Source organism: Ornithorhynchus anatinus, chromosome 1, assembly GCF_004115215.2.
Source record: "Ornithorhynchus anatinus isolate Pmale09 chromosome 1, mOrnAna1.pri.v4, whole genome shotgun sequence".
In the NCBI taxonomy this organism is placed as follows: domain Eukaryota; kingdom Metazoa; phylum Chordata; class Mammalia; order Monotremata; family Ornithorhynchidae; genus Ornithorhynchus; species Ornithorhynchus anatinus.
Window position 1 is genome coordinate 82276411 of NC_041728.1, and position 13902 is coordinate 82290312.

The following is a 13902-nucleotide window of genomic DNA, read 5'->3' on the forward strand; positions in this document are numbered from 1 at the left end:
ATGAGTTCTGTTTTGGACAAGTTTTAAGTGTCAGCAGGACATCAAAATAGAGATGTTCTGAAGGCAGGACAAAATAAGAGGCTGTAGAGGAGAGAGGTCAGGCTAGAGAGGTAGATTTGGGAAGCATGCACATAGAGATGGTAGTTGAAGCTATGGAAGCAAATGAGTTCTCCAAGGGATTGGGTGTAAATAGAGAATAAAAGGGACCCAAAGTTCCACCCTTTTCCTCCTCCTCTCCTGCAGAGAGCAGGTTGGGCTGGGCTAGAAACAAGAAGTGGAGCAAAGCCCTAAATCTTATACCCCAAGCCTCCCTCCATTACCCCCACTTGCTTTCACTGACCCTCCTCTACTCACAACTTTGTGACCCACTGGGGGAATCATGAGAGGTGAGTATTAATTATCTAGTACCATTTCCCAGATCAGTTGTGGAAACATAGATGTCTAAGAAAATTATGCTGCTACAATGTTTGAGCTGAAAGGATGAAATCATGTGTTCAAGCATTCAAACCAGTAATCATCTTAAACACAGATTAAATAAAACTAATTCTGCAAATGCAGTATTTGACTACTCCAGTGGCAACAATAATGGTTCTGGTGAGACTATTAAATAAATGATGATTAACCTGTTATGCATCACCAATCTGTTCTGATAACTCCGTTCTCAAATAAACAAGAATAGTCTGTTACCTTGCCAAAATACCATCAATGACTATGTTCTCCCTGATTGGTGAAGAGTTACCAAAGTAGTACTATTGTTTCAGTCATCCAACAAAGGAGTAGAAATTGAGGTAATACACTAACATATTTAAAATGGCAAATTGTAATAAAGGATCCAGTTCTCCTTTTAGATATGCAGTATGATTACCCAAATGTATCATCTTCTAATACACCAAAATACTTATATGCCCGAATATTCCTATTTCAGAAACTATTTTTATCTAGGGGTCCACAAACCAGGGATTTAGGGTGTATGCCAAATGGCATACTGCCAAAGTTAATACTTTACAGATGTTTAATGAGAGCTTGCAATGCTGACTTCTCAAATCTAGTCTTCAAGTGTGCATGATCAATTCAACTAATTGGGAAGCCCTCACCACTGACCCAAGTTCTGGGAACAAGTTCAGGTTGGTCATTTTAAGGCAAAACATCACCATAAAAAGGTGGAGTCTTTGATTCTAGAGACTTCATAGTTAACAGCTTACAGCCAAAAATGTTCTGTGCAGTATAGACTTACTACACATAGAAAAGAATCAATCTTTGAGCTGGAACATAAAATGACTACTTATTCCAGGTGTCTGCCTCCAGGAAAACACATCACTAAGTCATCCATGACAGAGGGAGGTCTATTATTTGCTTAAAGATCTCTTCTAGTTGGAGTTTTATCCCTAATACTTAAATTGTTCTTTCTAATGTCCAAACAAAAGCTCTCTTGCTTTAATGTCACCCCTATTTCTATCATCAGAAGCTTTGCTGAACAACTAGTCATCTTCTGCCAAATAAAAATCTTTCATACACTTGAAGTCAGTTATCAAATCAACCCTCATCCTTTTTTTCTCTAGGCTAAATAACCTCATCTTATTTAACTGTAGCCACAAGAGACAATCACTCATCTATCGCCAGATGGAGGAGTCATTTATCAAAACTATCAGGGCAAACAATTAAATGCTGCACAAGATAGCAACTTTTTGGAAGAGGAACTTCCATCTGTGAAGTTAAAATCATCTTATATAGAATTGTTTTGTTACATATTAGGCACTATTTCAATGAATGAATCAATTGCATTTATTGAGCACTTATAGTATGCAATGCACTATACTAAGCATTTGGGAGAGTACAATATCAGAGAGTTGGTAAACACAATGGGGAAGCAGGATGGCATAGTGGATAGACCATGGCCCTGGGAGTCAGAAGATCATGGGTTCTAGTCCTGGCTCTGCCACTTATCTGCTGTGTGGCCTTGGACAAGTCACAATTTCTCTGTGCCTCCATTACCTCATCTGCAAAATGGGGGTTAAGACTGTGAGCCCCACAAAGGATAGGACTGTATCCAATCCAATTTGCTCATATCCACCCCAGCGCTTAGTAAAGTGCCTGGCATACAGAACCATAGTACTTAAATATCACTATCATTATTATTATTATTATTCCTTGACCACAGTGAGTTTAGTCTCGAGTGGGATACAGACATTAATACAAATAAATTTTATATATATGTACAGAAGTGCTATGAGGCTGGAGTAAATAAAGTATCTTAAACTATCTAAATTATTTTAAAAATAGTTTAAACTATTTAAACTTCAGGAATGTAGTTGACTGTTTTTTACTAGGGCTTATTGGAAGAGAAATGGCTTCTGTAGAATGTTTGTTTATAAATCTATGTATGTTTGTGTGTATGCATATATCATATATATGTTTATTTATAGAGTCACAAGCTGGATCACAAACTCCAAAACTATGTCAAAAATATTCCCAGAAGGCAAATCCCTTATTGAGCAAGGATTGTCTGTGTTGCCGAATTGTACGTTCCAAGTTCTTAGTACAGTGCTCTGCACACAGTAAGTGCTCAATAAATATGATTAAATGAATAAATGAGTTGCAGATCCATGGGGAGAAAATTGCTTTTCCTCTCCTCCTATCTACTCTCTGTCTGGTAATCCCAGAATCTCCTGCTCCATGACCCAAAAGAATAGTCTGAATCAAATCTGAAGAGGAAGAGGAAGCTGGTCATCCAACTTCCTTCCCCTACCTGCCCAGAAAATTGCTGCTTATATACATTCAATCACAAAGTAATGGAAATTATTTACAAGGGTGTCTAAAGAGAGAAGGAGTTAAATACCAATAGGAGACTGTAAATGAAACAACCCTCAGTGTTTTCATTAACACTGATTACATGTGTCTTCCAGGATACCAAAAGGATCCAGGGAAAAGGAAATCTGGACAACCAATCTCCTCAATCCTCTGCCCAGTTGTTGTTTCACTTTCATTCTTTGTTACTGCTACTCAGCTATGGCTTGTGGTGGATAGCCCTCTATAGCTGCCCCCACTATGGTCATTAAATGAGTGAATGAGGGCGGTTGGGATATAAGTGAAGGAGTGCCACTTAGCTCAACAAAGAAATGACAATATCTGTTAAAAATTTGTATTCAAAATGTTGGGGGAATGAAACAGTTAAACAGTTCCTTTATATTAAGTTTCAAATAATAGAGTAAGTTTATCATGCCCTCATTGAAATATCACTCAGTTTTCAATCAAGAATGTAACTTTCCTTTGAAACAAAGCACATTAACCTAATTACAGTACCATTAGTGGCTTCACTCAGAGAATCTTTTCATCCACGTATGGATTTTTCCTACTACAAGGAGATTCCCTTTGGCAATTTCATAAATGGCAATACTGAACTCACAAAAAAATTGAAATGAATTATATAAAAAAAAATATAAAAAAGAGATCAAACTTGGTAGCTGAAGTGGAAGTCATCTTTAGAAATTCTGTGCCTTGGAGCTCTATAGTTGAGCAGGCATCTGACAAAGCAGGGGTAGTGATGAAAGCAAAATGAGTCCAGAGGCTAGATGATACCTGGAAAGTTCCTAAAGCCTTGACTTTATCCACCTACCTAATAATACCCCTTAGGAAGTGGTGGGGATGTACCAGCTCTTTAAGGCTTCCTTTGCATGATACATATACTTTCTGTTGAAGCATGGAGGTCACTGTTCCACCAGCCATGGGGAAAAGGATGTTCCCTACAATACTAAATCTTCTTCATGTAGCCACCTTAAGGGCTGCTTGCCACAAATAAAACAACCATTTTTGTTCAGTTGTTCTTCTAATAAGAATTGAAAGGCCAAGACCAAAAGTGAAGTTTCTAATCTGAGTTTAGGTAGAAAGGGTTTAAGTGAGAAGCAGTATGGCCTAGTGTAGAGAACCCAGGCCTGGAAAAAAAATAATAGTAATTGTAGTACTGATTAAGCACTTACTATGTGCCACTCACTGTACTAGGGCACTTAGGTGGATGCAAGCAAATTGGTTTGGACACAGTCCCTGTCCCACATGGGGCTCCCAATCTTATTCTCCATTTTATAGATGAGGTAACTGAGGCACAGAGAAGTGAAGTGACTTGCCCAAGGCCATACAGGAGACTAGCAGTGGAGCCGAGATTAGAACCAATGACCTTCTGACTTCTAAGCTTATGCTCTATCCATTACGCCATGCTGCTTCTCAATAATGATGGTACTTGGTAAGTGATTACCATGTGCCAGGCACTATATTAAAAACTGGGGTGGATATAAGCAAATCAAGCTGGACAAAGTGGGGCTCACAGTCTCAAACCCCATTTTATATATGAGGCAACTGAGGCACAGAGAGGTGAAGTAACTTACCCAGGGTCATACAGCAGACATGTGGTGGAGCTGGGATTAGAACACATTACCTTCTGACTACCAGGTCCATGTTCTATCCACTACAGCAGGACTTGGGTTTTAATCCTGGCTCCACCACTTGTCTGCTGTGACCTTGGGCAAGTCCCTTCACTTCTCTGTGCCTCTCTTGCTTCATCTGTAAAATAGGGATTAAGACTCTGAGTCCCATGTTGGGTATATACAACCTAATCTACCCCAAAGTTTAGTACAGTATCTGGCACATAGCAAGTGTCAACAAATATCATAAAAAAAAAGGGCACCACTCAGTTCTCCCAGAGTTACATTCTTTTGGAACCTTGCCTTAAGGAATACTCATGTTATATTCATTCAGTTGTATTTATTGAGTGCTTACTGTGTGCAGAGCACTGTACTAAGTGCTTACTGTGTTATAGTAATCTGTACCTTGATCAACAGTGCCACATTTGCACATTTCTTCTCATGTCATGTTACTTTCTACCCGGAAAAATGCAGGTTGACACCAGAATGATTTCCAGCTCCCCAGCAATGCTCTGTCCAAAACATTCAGTGAAAATACATAATCCAGAAGAACTGACCAGCCAATATATTGCACATCACTGTTCCAAATCCAAGGACTTGACATTATTTTAAAGGGCAGTACATTCTGCAGAATCGCTTATAAATTCATCTAGGATCCACAAGTTAAAATGGGGAAAAAATAACTATTTTATGAAGAGACTTTCAGTCTCCACCCTGTGTCGTAGTGGGGCCATGCCTAAAGATGCATAAAAGATCACTTACTTGTGGTCCTCTTGGCCCTCGGGTCCCTGTTTCCCCAGGTGGTCCCTGCTCGCCCTATTTTCAGGAAGGCACATAAAGAATGAGTTAATAATGTATGATCCTTATGTCTCATGATGCTCAAGTTTTTTGCAGATTATGAAAGTAAAACACATGAACTTACTGGTTTGCCAGAATTTCCTATCAAACCTGGAGTACCAGGAGCACCTGAATTACCCTGTCAGGAAAAAAGACAATAGCTAGTCACATCCAGTTGTGTTTTTCACCCTCACATATTTACAGTTCTTTAAAATATCAATAAGTAGCTTAGAAAATTGCAGGTCACCTTCCTGGATGAGATAGTTTGCTTTTAGACAAAAAGGAAATATTTTATACCTTTTCACCAGCAACACCTTTTGCACCTGGAATTCCTGGTAAACCCTAAAGATATAAATAAAACAGGTTTTATGACTTTGTCATAATATTAATGAAATATCCAGAAATAGCTGATGCCATGAGGAAATGTTCTTCGTGACTTACAGGCTATTCTGTGCAAATACATGACATAGGTTTGAATGAATTATTCTAATACTGGATTGGAGAACTGCAATCTATTTATCATTTTCTGTAAATTGTTTAATGATAAATGTTTGTATTCAAAGAAGAAGTTCACTCAGCTTTATTTTTTGTCCAGTGCAATGAAAAATCATTTCTTAAAGCAAAATGATCCAAACTAATTCAAGGATTACTAATTATTCTTACGAGACATTTGGGGATGAGTAGAGTGCATCCATAGCCCCAGGGAAAAAGAGAAGAAGTTCAGCAGTGTTTTCACTGGTAGAAATGCTCAAGAACAAGAAATTCTAAAATAAAAATGATTTTCCCAAAAATCAAGCCCTGAAATAGGGTAAATTTCAGAAGTAGCATTTGGGAAGGGTTGATGGACGTGTGCATAGGTTTTGTAGATTAACCAACAAGATACATGGAAAGTAAAAATGACTACTGGACACTGCTATAAGTGCTTAGTATAATGCTCTGCACACAGTAAGTACTCAATAAATACCACTGATGTATTTTCTACCCTTACGGGGCTTACAAGCTGATGGGAGGCAGGCACGCCAAACTTATTTACAAATAATGAGAGTAGGAAGAACAAGGGTAAAAACAATGAAATATGTGAATAACTGAATTTAAAATTTAATATACATATGAACATAAATGCAGAAAATAGGATACATAATGTTGAGGGTGATTGTTGTATTGAAACTAGGGGTAGTGTTAACTGCAAAATACTTTCTGGAATGGGAAGAATTTTAGTAAATCATATTTATTGAGCACTTACTGTGTGCAGAACACTGTACTAAGCACTTGGGAGAGTACAATAACACAAACATATTCCCTGCCCACAATAAGCTTACAGTCTACAGGATTTTAGGAGCACTTCAAGATAGAAGGAGTTGTAGAACAGTGGGTGAGAAGGAGTTCTATGTTGGGGTAACAGTATGAGCAAGGGTTCGGACCAGTAGAGTTAGTTGAGAATTCGATAAAATTACAATGTCAGCTTGAGAGGAGTGGAGAGTGCGAGCTGGAGAGTTGCAGGTGAAGAGAGTCCAATTAGTTGCTAGTTAAGCAGAGTGAACATGACAGGAAAGGCCTTTCCATTTTTTAAGAAAATGGATGGGACAGACACTGCTGAAAGAAAGGTCTATGGACCCAACCAAGTCTTCTGCCCTGCTGCCACAGACCAGAGACTTGGCTTTCAGAATTGCCAGCTCCATAGAATCTTCCCAAACAAGACAAAAAGCCTGTTTTCCCATAATTTGTAAACTCTTCAGAAAACCTAATTTTTCTTTTTTAATTCAGAAGTAATTGAATTTCAACACAACTAAAACTCATAGAGGAAGATACTTACAGGAAGTCCTTGAAGTCCAACATCCCCAGGAGGGCCAGGCTTCCCTGGTTCGCCCTGAAATATATTTTTCACTTGGTTAGTAGACAAAAAGGCTGCATGTGAAATAATTATTTTTGGAAGGTAAAGATGCAGAGATTTAGCATGTTGACAGGAGCTACAAAAAGGAATAATTCAAGAGAAATAGTGTTGCCTAGTCAAAAGAGCACAGAGTCAGAGTACCTGGGTTCTAATTCTAGGTTTACCAAGTGTCTGCTTTGTGACTTTTGCAAGTCTTAACTTCTCTGGGCCTCAGTTACCTCATCTGTAAACTGGGAATTAAGACTGTGAGCCCCTGGTGAGACATAGACTGTTTCCAATCTGATTAATTTATTTCTACCCCAGTGCTTGTTACAGTGCCTGGTACATACTAAGCACTTAAAAATACTAGAAAAAAGCTAAAATGGATATTTTTTCATATTTTAAATGTCACTAGCCAAACAAATGACAGGTAGATTAAGAAAAATATTTAGCAATATGTGTTAAGACTAAAGGCGGTGGCTGCATTGTTACTGCCCAACTGGCCAAATGGAGGCAGTGACAAATTACATTTTGGTGGGTGGGTCTACAGATCACACTAAATATAATAGCAAATTTAGGTTGAAAAGAAACAAAAACAAAAAAGAGTATCCAGTTGAATGCTAAACAAGGTGTGATTCTTATAAGCCAATACTTGTGGCCAGTAGAGATAATGGAAGTAGTTTGCAGTGTCAGACTCATACTTTTGCTCCAGGCATTCCAGGTATCCCATCTCGTCCATCTAACCCCGGCAAACCCTAAAGGGAGAGAAAATTAATTATAAATGGCAGTAAATCATGAATAATTAAAGAGGCTTCTAAATATGAATACATACATTTTCGCCTTTGGGTCCCGGAAGACCAGTTATTCCTCTAGGGCCTTGAATACCCTAGAAAAAAAGAAGGTTTAATAGAAATAAGAAACATGAAAAAATATATTTCCGAATATTTATCACAGTGCAAAATTATACCAATAATATAGAGATCACAATCGAATTTGAACATATTTTGTTTGATTTAAAAACTGATTTGAACTCACTCTATCACCCTTTGGACCTGTTTCTCCTGGTGAACCTCGCTGTCCTTGATCTCCCTGGAAAGAAAATATCATTTAACAAGAAAAGAAAATGTAATATACATATTGCATTATTCAAACACTATTTCTATTTCAGCATCAGTATTTTCCATGTTTGGAATGATAACACTTTTTCATGGAAGTAAAATTGTTTGTGTTTTTTTTAATAGAATTTGTTAAGCACTTTCTATGTTTAGAGCACTGTTCTAAACTCTGGGGTACGGGTTAATCTGATTCAACCCAGACTGTGAGTCCCAGGTGGGACAGGGATTAAATGGGAGGGAGAACAGATATTGAATTCCCCATTTTGCAGTTGAAAAACCTGAGGCACGGAGAAGTTAAGTGTCTTGCCCATGATTGCATAGCAAGTAAGTGACAGAGCCAGGATTAGAACTCCAGTCCTCTTAAATTAAAGTTTAAAGCTTAAATTAAATTGTTTATTGCTATTGAGTCAAGGATAGAAATTGGAGGGATAACAAACCCCAGTCCAGGAGATGAATCAGTGACAATACATTGTTGGTAGAGGAAGTAGACTGCTGCAATATAGGTTTGTCATTACTTCATAGCTTCAGGTGACGAAAAAAGTTTGCAGCTGGTTTAAGTTGGAAAGATTTTAGAAATCTGAGTAACAGTGAAGAAATAGTTCTTCATTTCTTAAAAAAATCTATCCAGTTATTTTGTGACATCCCAGAATTAGAAATAATACTTATGAACAGTGAATAGAAATAAAAAAGTGATATATAACAAAGGGGAAAGCTCCTGGAATTAATATTGATATTTCAAGATCCAGTTTAGTATTGCCTATTTATTTTGCCTCCGTTTGCCCAGTTCTTGGACAAGGGCATGATCACCTGCTCTCCCTACCTCCTGAACTGTAAGCCTCATGTGGAACAGGAACAGTTTTTGTTCTGATTGTCTTGTGCATATCCCAGTGCTTAGTACAATGTTGGGCACATGGTAAGACCTTAATATTGTATTTATAATAAATACCATATGTATTAAATAGTGTTTTGCTTATTTTGTGCATTGAACTTTCAGGAAAACAGAGCCTATAATAATAGAAAATATTTTTTACTTAGAGACTGATTTCTCAATAAAACAAAAACTTAGTTATCTTGAATACTGGGAGAATAGGAGGTTCCAGTTAAAAAAAACCCAACTAAGAATCATAGTTTAGTAAAGTCTAGTAGTGTCAGTAATTGTGGTATTATTTCCTTCTAGGCTGTAAGCTCATTGTGGAAAGGTAACATTTCTACCAACTCTGTTCTCTTGTACTACCCCAAGCATTTAGTACAGTGCTCTGCACACACTAAACACTTAAAAAATAAGATTGATTGATTTAAAATATTTATTGAGCCCTCACTGGGAGCTAAGTACCATAATAAGCACTTGGGAAAATATAACAAAAGCATGATATATGTCCCTGCCCATAAGGAGCATATATTCTAATAAGGAAGAAAGACATGAAAATATTACAACTAGAATCCTCAGAATAGTTAAATAGCACAATTGACTATGCATAGAAACCACCCCCAGGAGACAGCTGTTCATATAATGATGATGAGGGTATTTGTTAAGTGCTTACTATGTGCCAAGCACTGTTCTAAGCGCTGGTGGGATGATACAAGGTCATTAGGTTGTCCCACGTGGGGCTCACAGTCTTCATCCTTATTTTCCAGATGAGGTAACTGATGCACAGAGAAGTGAGGTGACTTGCCCGAGGTCACACAGCTGACAAGTGGAGGAGAGGGGATTAGAACCCATGACCTCTGACTCCCAAGCCTGGGCTCTTTCTACTGAGCCACGCTGCTTCTCTTTGTGATACAAGAGCCAATTAACAGAATAAATTCTCTTTAGAAGTCAGCTAAATGAATCTGTCACCCTTAATACAGGTATTTAGTAGAACTGCAACCTTGGAAATCCCCCGGAATTAACACCCTTGCTGAAAAGAGATAAGCAAAATATCACAAGATCCTGTAACTTTGCCCTGCCCAAATTGCTTTGCTAGAACACCCAAAGGGGAGCTAATGAAGAAGGTTCCAAGGTCGTCATCTAGACTGGGTTTATCCATCCATGTCTTCGCTACTTTTAGAGAACTCAAACCAATTTGGTTCACTGTGAATTATTTTCCCTAGGTGGAGGTTTCCCCAGTTGTGATCAGCTGACCAAGAGATCTTTCCAAGTGGCAATGCTGGATTGCAAAGCTTTTACTGTAGAAAAGCAATAACAAATGTTCAAGAAAACCACATGACTAAAGAATATAAGATCCATGCAGCCAGGCGTAACTTAGTAACCATGCATATGAAAATGAGCTTTTAAAATATCTATGTGAATATGCTGGAATTTAAGACATGATTTTAAAAAAGTATTTCAGTCAGTGTAAGCTAGGTCAAGAATACATATGTATGCTTATACAATTATTGTGAAAGGGAGAGCAACAATTTTAACAATAAATACTTGTAACTATTGTAATGTGTTGTATACACTTTTTTGAAAATTATTCTAGAAGACCAGAAACAAAATCAAACTACTTACCGGGGCTCCAGGAAGACCTTGAGGACCTGGTTCTCCATCAAGACCACGAGCTCCCTGAAAAATTGTAAAGGAGGCAAAACAAAGGTTGAAGTAAAAATGAATCTATTTACAGTAAACATAATTTCAATCTTTCCAAAACTATTTTTCCATTAAAAATTTATTGCTCCCACCCTAAAACTGGACATAATGATATCATGCAAATTTAAGTAAAAGTTATGAACCTCCAAATGCAGTATATTTATCAGTATGCATGGCATAGTGGACATGCCACTAAAAACATTAACCTAATGTATTAGGTTAATGTATGCCTACAAGAAACCCCAAAAGTACTTCTGTTGAAGTTTCCAAAAAAGATGAAAATCCTATTTTTAAGTCTAAAAGAGTCACTATTGAAATATAGCTAATAAATATAAACATGGATTGAATGCACTTCATTATTTTCAAGCAAATCCACAGAATGCAACCTATATCATACTTCAGTAATTACATCAGAAAATGTTTTCATCTTCATTACCATGATCACAGAAAACTCACTCGAACATAATGAAATTTCCTTCACACTCATACAATTCACCAACAAAATGCTGCAAATAACTCTTTCTAAGTCAGAGGTTAAATTAAAGGAAAATCAATGATGGCTTAGAGCGCAAAGAAAGATGACAGACCCAGTGAGCACTAACTAGTGTCAAGGGTGGAGATATGATCAAAGTTCATAGAAAACCAGCATAGGAGTAGATAAATATGAAGTCAGGGCAGTAAGATAAACAAAGTCTGTGGTGAGAAAAAGTTCAGAAGCAGAAGACACAGTTTCAGGATTCAGAAATACTGGGAGAATCAAAGGAGTGACTGAACTGAACTTGGGTCAGCTTTAATCTTAAAAGGAGAAAAATATATCAAAAACACTGCCCACCACACAGAGATTGAGTCAATAGTCATATACAGAAACAGAGGCGCCTCAACAATCATGTAACCCAAGAGAAACCAGGTCTTTGAATTACACAAAGGGAATGGATGACACTGCAATATATGCCCCTTTATTTCTGCTCAGCAATAAACCCAAATATAGAACCTGGTTACTAGGTAACCAGAACAAAGATCTGAATTCATGAAATAAGGTTGTTTTTGTCCAGCAACATTTAGATAATGACCCCACCGAAAGGCAAATATTCCAATACTCAAAATTCAAGATGAGAATAAAAGATGCTACTAAGTCTTAAGGACAAAGTGAAACTTGAGGATCACTTGTAAAGAATTAGGTATAAGTTCTGGAATGACAGTTTGGTTTCCAGGATCCAGAGAGTTTAGAAGGAAATAAGAACAATTTATTGGCATGGATAATGGCAGAGTTGAAAGAACTCAGAAGAACAATCTGAGAAATAAGAGACATATAGAGATAGAGAAGTCAAAGAGAAGAATACTCAACTGCCCAAGCTAACATTCCCTCTAGACTGTAAGCTTATTGTGGGCAAGGAATGTATCTACCAATTCTGTTTTATTGTACTCTACCAAGTGCTTAGTCAGTGCTCTGCACTCAGTAGGGACTCAGTAAGTATCATTGACTGATAACATTCAAAATAATGACTTACTTAAAACAGAAAAGGTTACTACTATCCAAGAACATGTTATTCCATTAGAAAAGGGCAGGAGAACACATTGATTCAAGTGGCTGTTACTAACTTGGATCCCTTTAGACTGTAAGCTCGGGGTGGGCAGGGAATTTGTCTGTTTATTGTTTTACTGTACTCTCCCAAGCTCTTAGTACACTGCTCTGCACACAGCACGCACCCAATAAATATCCTTGAATGAACGAATGAATCCAACCAGTTGTTCACCTTTGACAGCCATTTGGAAGAGCCCACAATAGGCTAGCACACTAGTAATCATTAATGAGACAAATCAGAAAATGAGGAAAGTATGACTGGATGGGGTGAAAATTATATAGTAACTCAAGAAAGAAGTGCTGATTCACAAAGTATTAAAAAGCTACAACATTAAAAAATCAATAATTGGTATTTATTGTACATAGTCATATTCACATCTCTTAACATTCTTGAGGACACAAATGATGATATATATCTACTGTTTCAGGAAACTGATATGATCATGGTGGTGGTGATGATGATGATTATGAGGATAACAATAATAATGTTTTACAAACAATATGTGTTTAATGTTAACTAATAATGTCTATGACAATACTTACTTTATCCCCTTTGGCACCAACTATACCGGTTATACCTCTTAAGCCTTGTGTGCCCTAGAAATCATTAAAAAAAGAACACCTTAGTTGTCTACTTGAGCTAAAATTATTTTTGTTACAGATTATTTCCGTCATAACTTAATGTTTCCTTTGCTGCAATATTTCCAACTGTAAATTTAAAATGTTTAACAAAAATACCACAGTGTACTACTAGGAAAGTCCATTTTGTAATAATACCAATACATACTGGTAAATTTTCCTATTCGTAAAGACCAAAAAAACCCAGATACATAGTTGCTTCTAGATAATAGAAATTTCAAAAGAAGGCTGTAAACATAAATTTGAAGTTGGTATAATAATTACTTATCATAGAAATGGTACACTTAGTTCTTCTTCTACATGTGCTTTGGATAGGCCGCTGTTAGAAAATAGGAAATGTTCTTCTGACAATGTACATTTAATACAATGTAATGTCAGTCCTAATGGCTGCGCTCATCCACCCAATGTTGTCAGTAAGGCACATGTACTGTAATGAGTTTTCCTGTACAGAGTTCATCAAGAATTGTACTTCCAAGCGTTTAGTACAGTGCTCTGCATGAACTAAGCACTCAATAAATATGATTGAATGAATCAAGACTGTAACCCTTGTGGTAAAGAGACATGAATGTGTGTATTAAAATATTTACTTTAGCGTCTGTCTCATAGACTGTAGGCTCATTGTGGGCAGGGAATGTGTCTGTTTGTTGTTGTGTTGTACTCCCCCAAGTGCTAAGTACAGTGCTCTGCACACAGTAAATTCTCAATAAATATGATTGACTGAATGAATGAATCAGTATATTCCAAATCATAATATCTGCAGAATTTTATCCTGGTGGAGCAACATTTTGGCATATCACTCCCTTGGCCCTTTTTCTTTCAATCCCCCTAACTTTTCTCTTGCTCACACCAGTGGATGTAAAGCATCAAGTTAAAACTTT

General features: G+C 37.2%; 1 protein-coding gene across 1 annotated transcript in view; it reads right to left on the minus strand.

The window, feature by feature from the left end:
* COL9A1 (collagen type IX alpha 1 chain) overlaps nucleotides 1-13902 on the minus strand; it is a 100011-nt gene that overhangs the window by 29424 nt on the left and 56685 nt on the right. The window contains exons 22-30 of the mRNA XM_039913939.1: nucleotides 12929-12982; nucleotides 10726-10779; nucleotides 8155-8208; nucleotides 7952-8005; nucleotides 7821-7874; nucleotides 7063-7116; nucleotides 5547-5591; nucleotides 5335-5388; nucleotides 5175-5228 (exon numbers count right to left, since the gene is read on the minus strand). Of these exons, the coding sequence (XP_039769873.1) occupies nucleotides 5175-5228; nucleotides 5335-5388; nucleotides 5547-5591; nucleotides 7063-7116; nucleotides 7821-7874; nucleotides 7952-8005; nucleotides 8155-8208; nucleotides 10726-10779; nucleotides 12929-12982 (477 nt within the window). The remainder of the gene's footprint in view (nucleotides 1-5174; nucleotides 5229-5334; nucleotides 5389-5546; nucleotides 5592-7062; nucleotides 7117-7820; nucleotides 7875-7951; nucleotides 8006-8154; nucleotides 8209-10725; nucleotides 10780-12928; nucleotides 12983-13902) is intronic.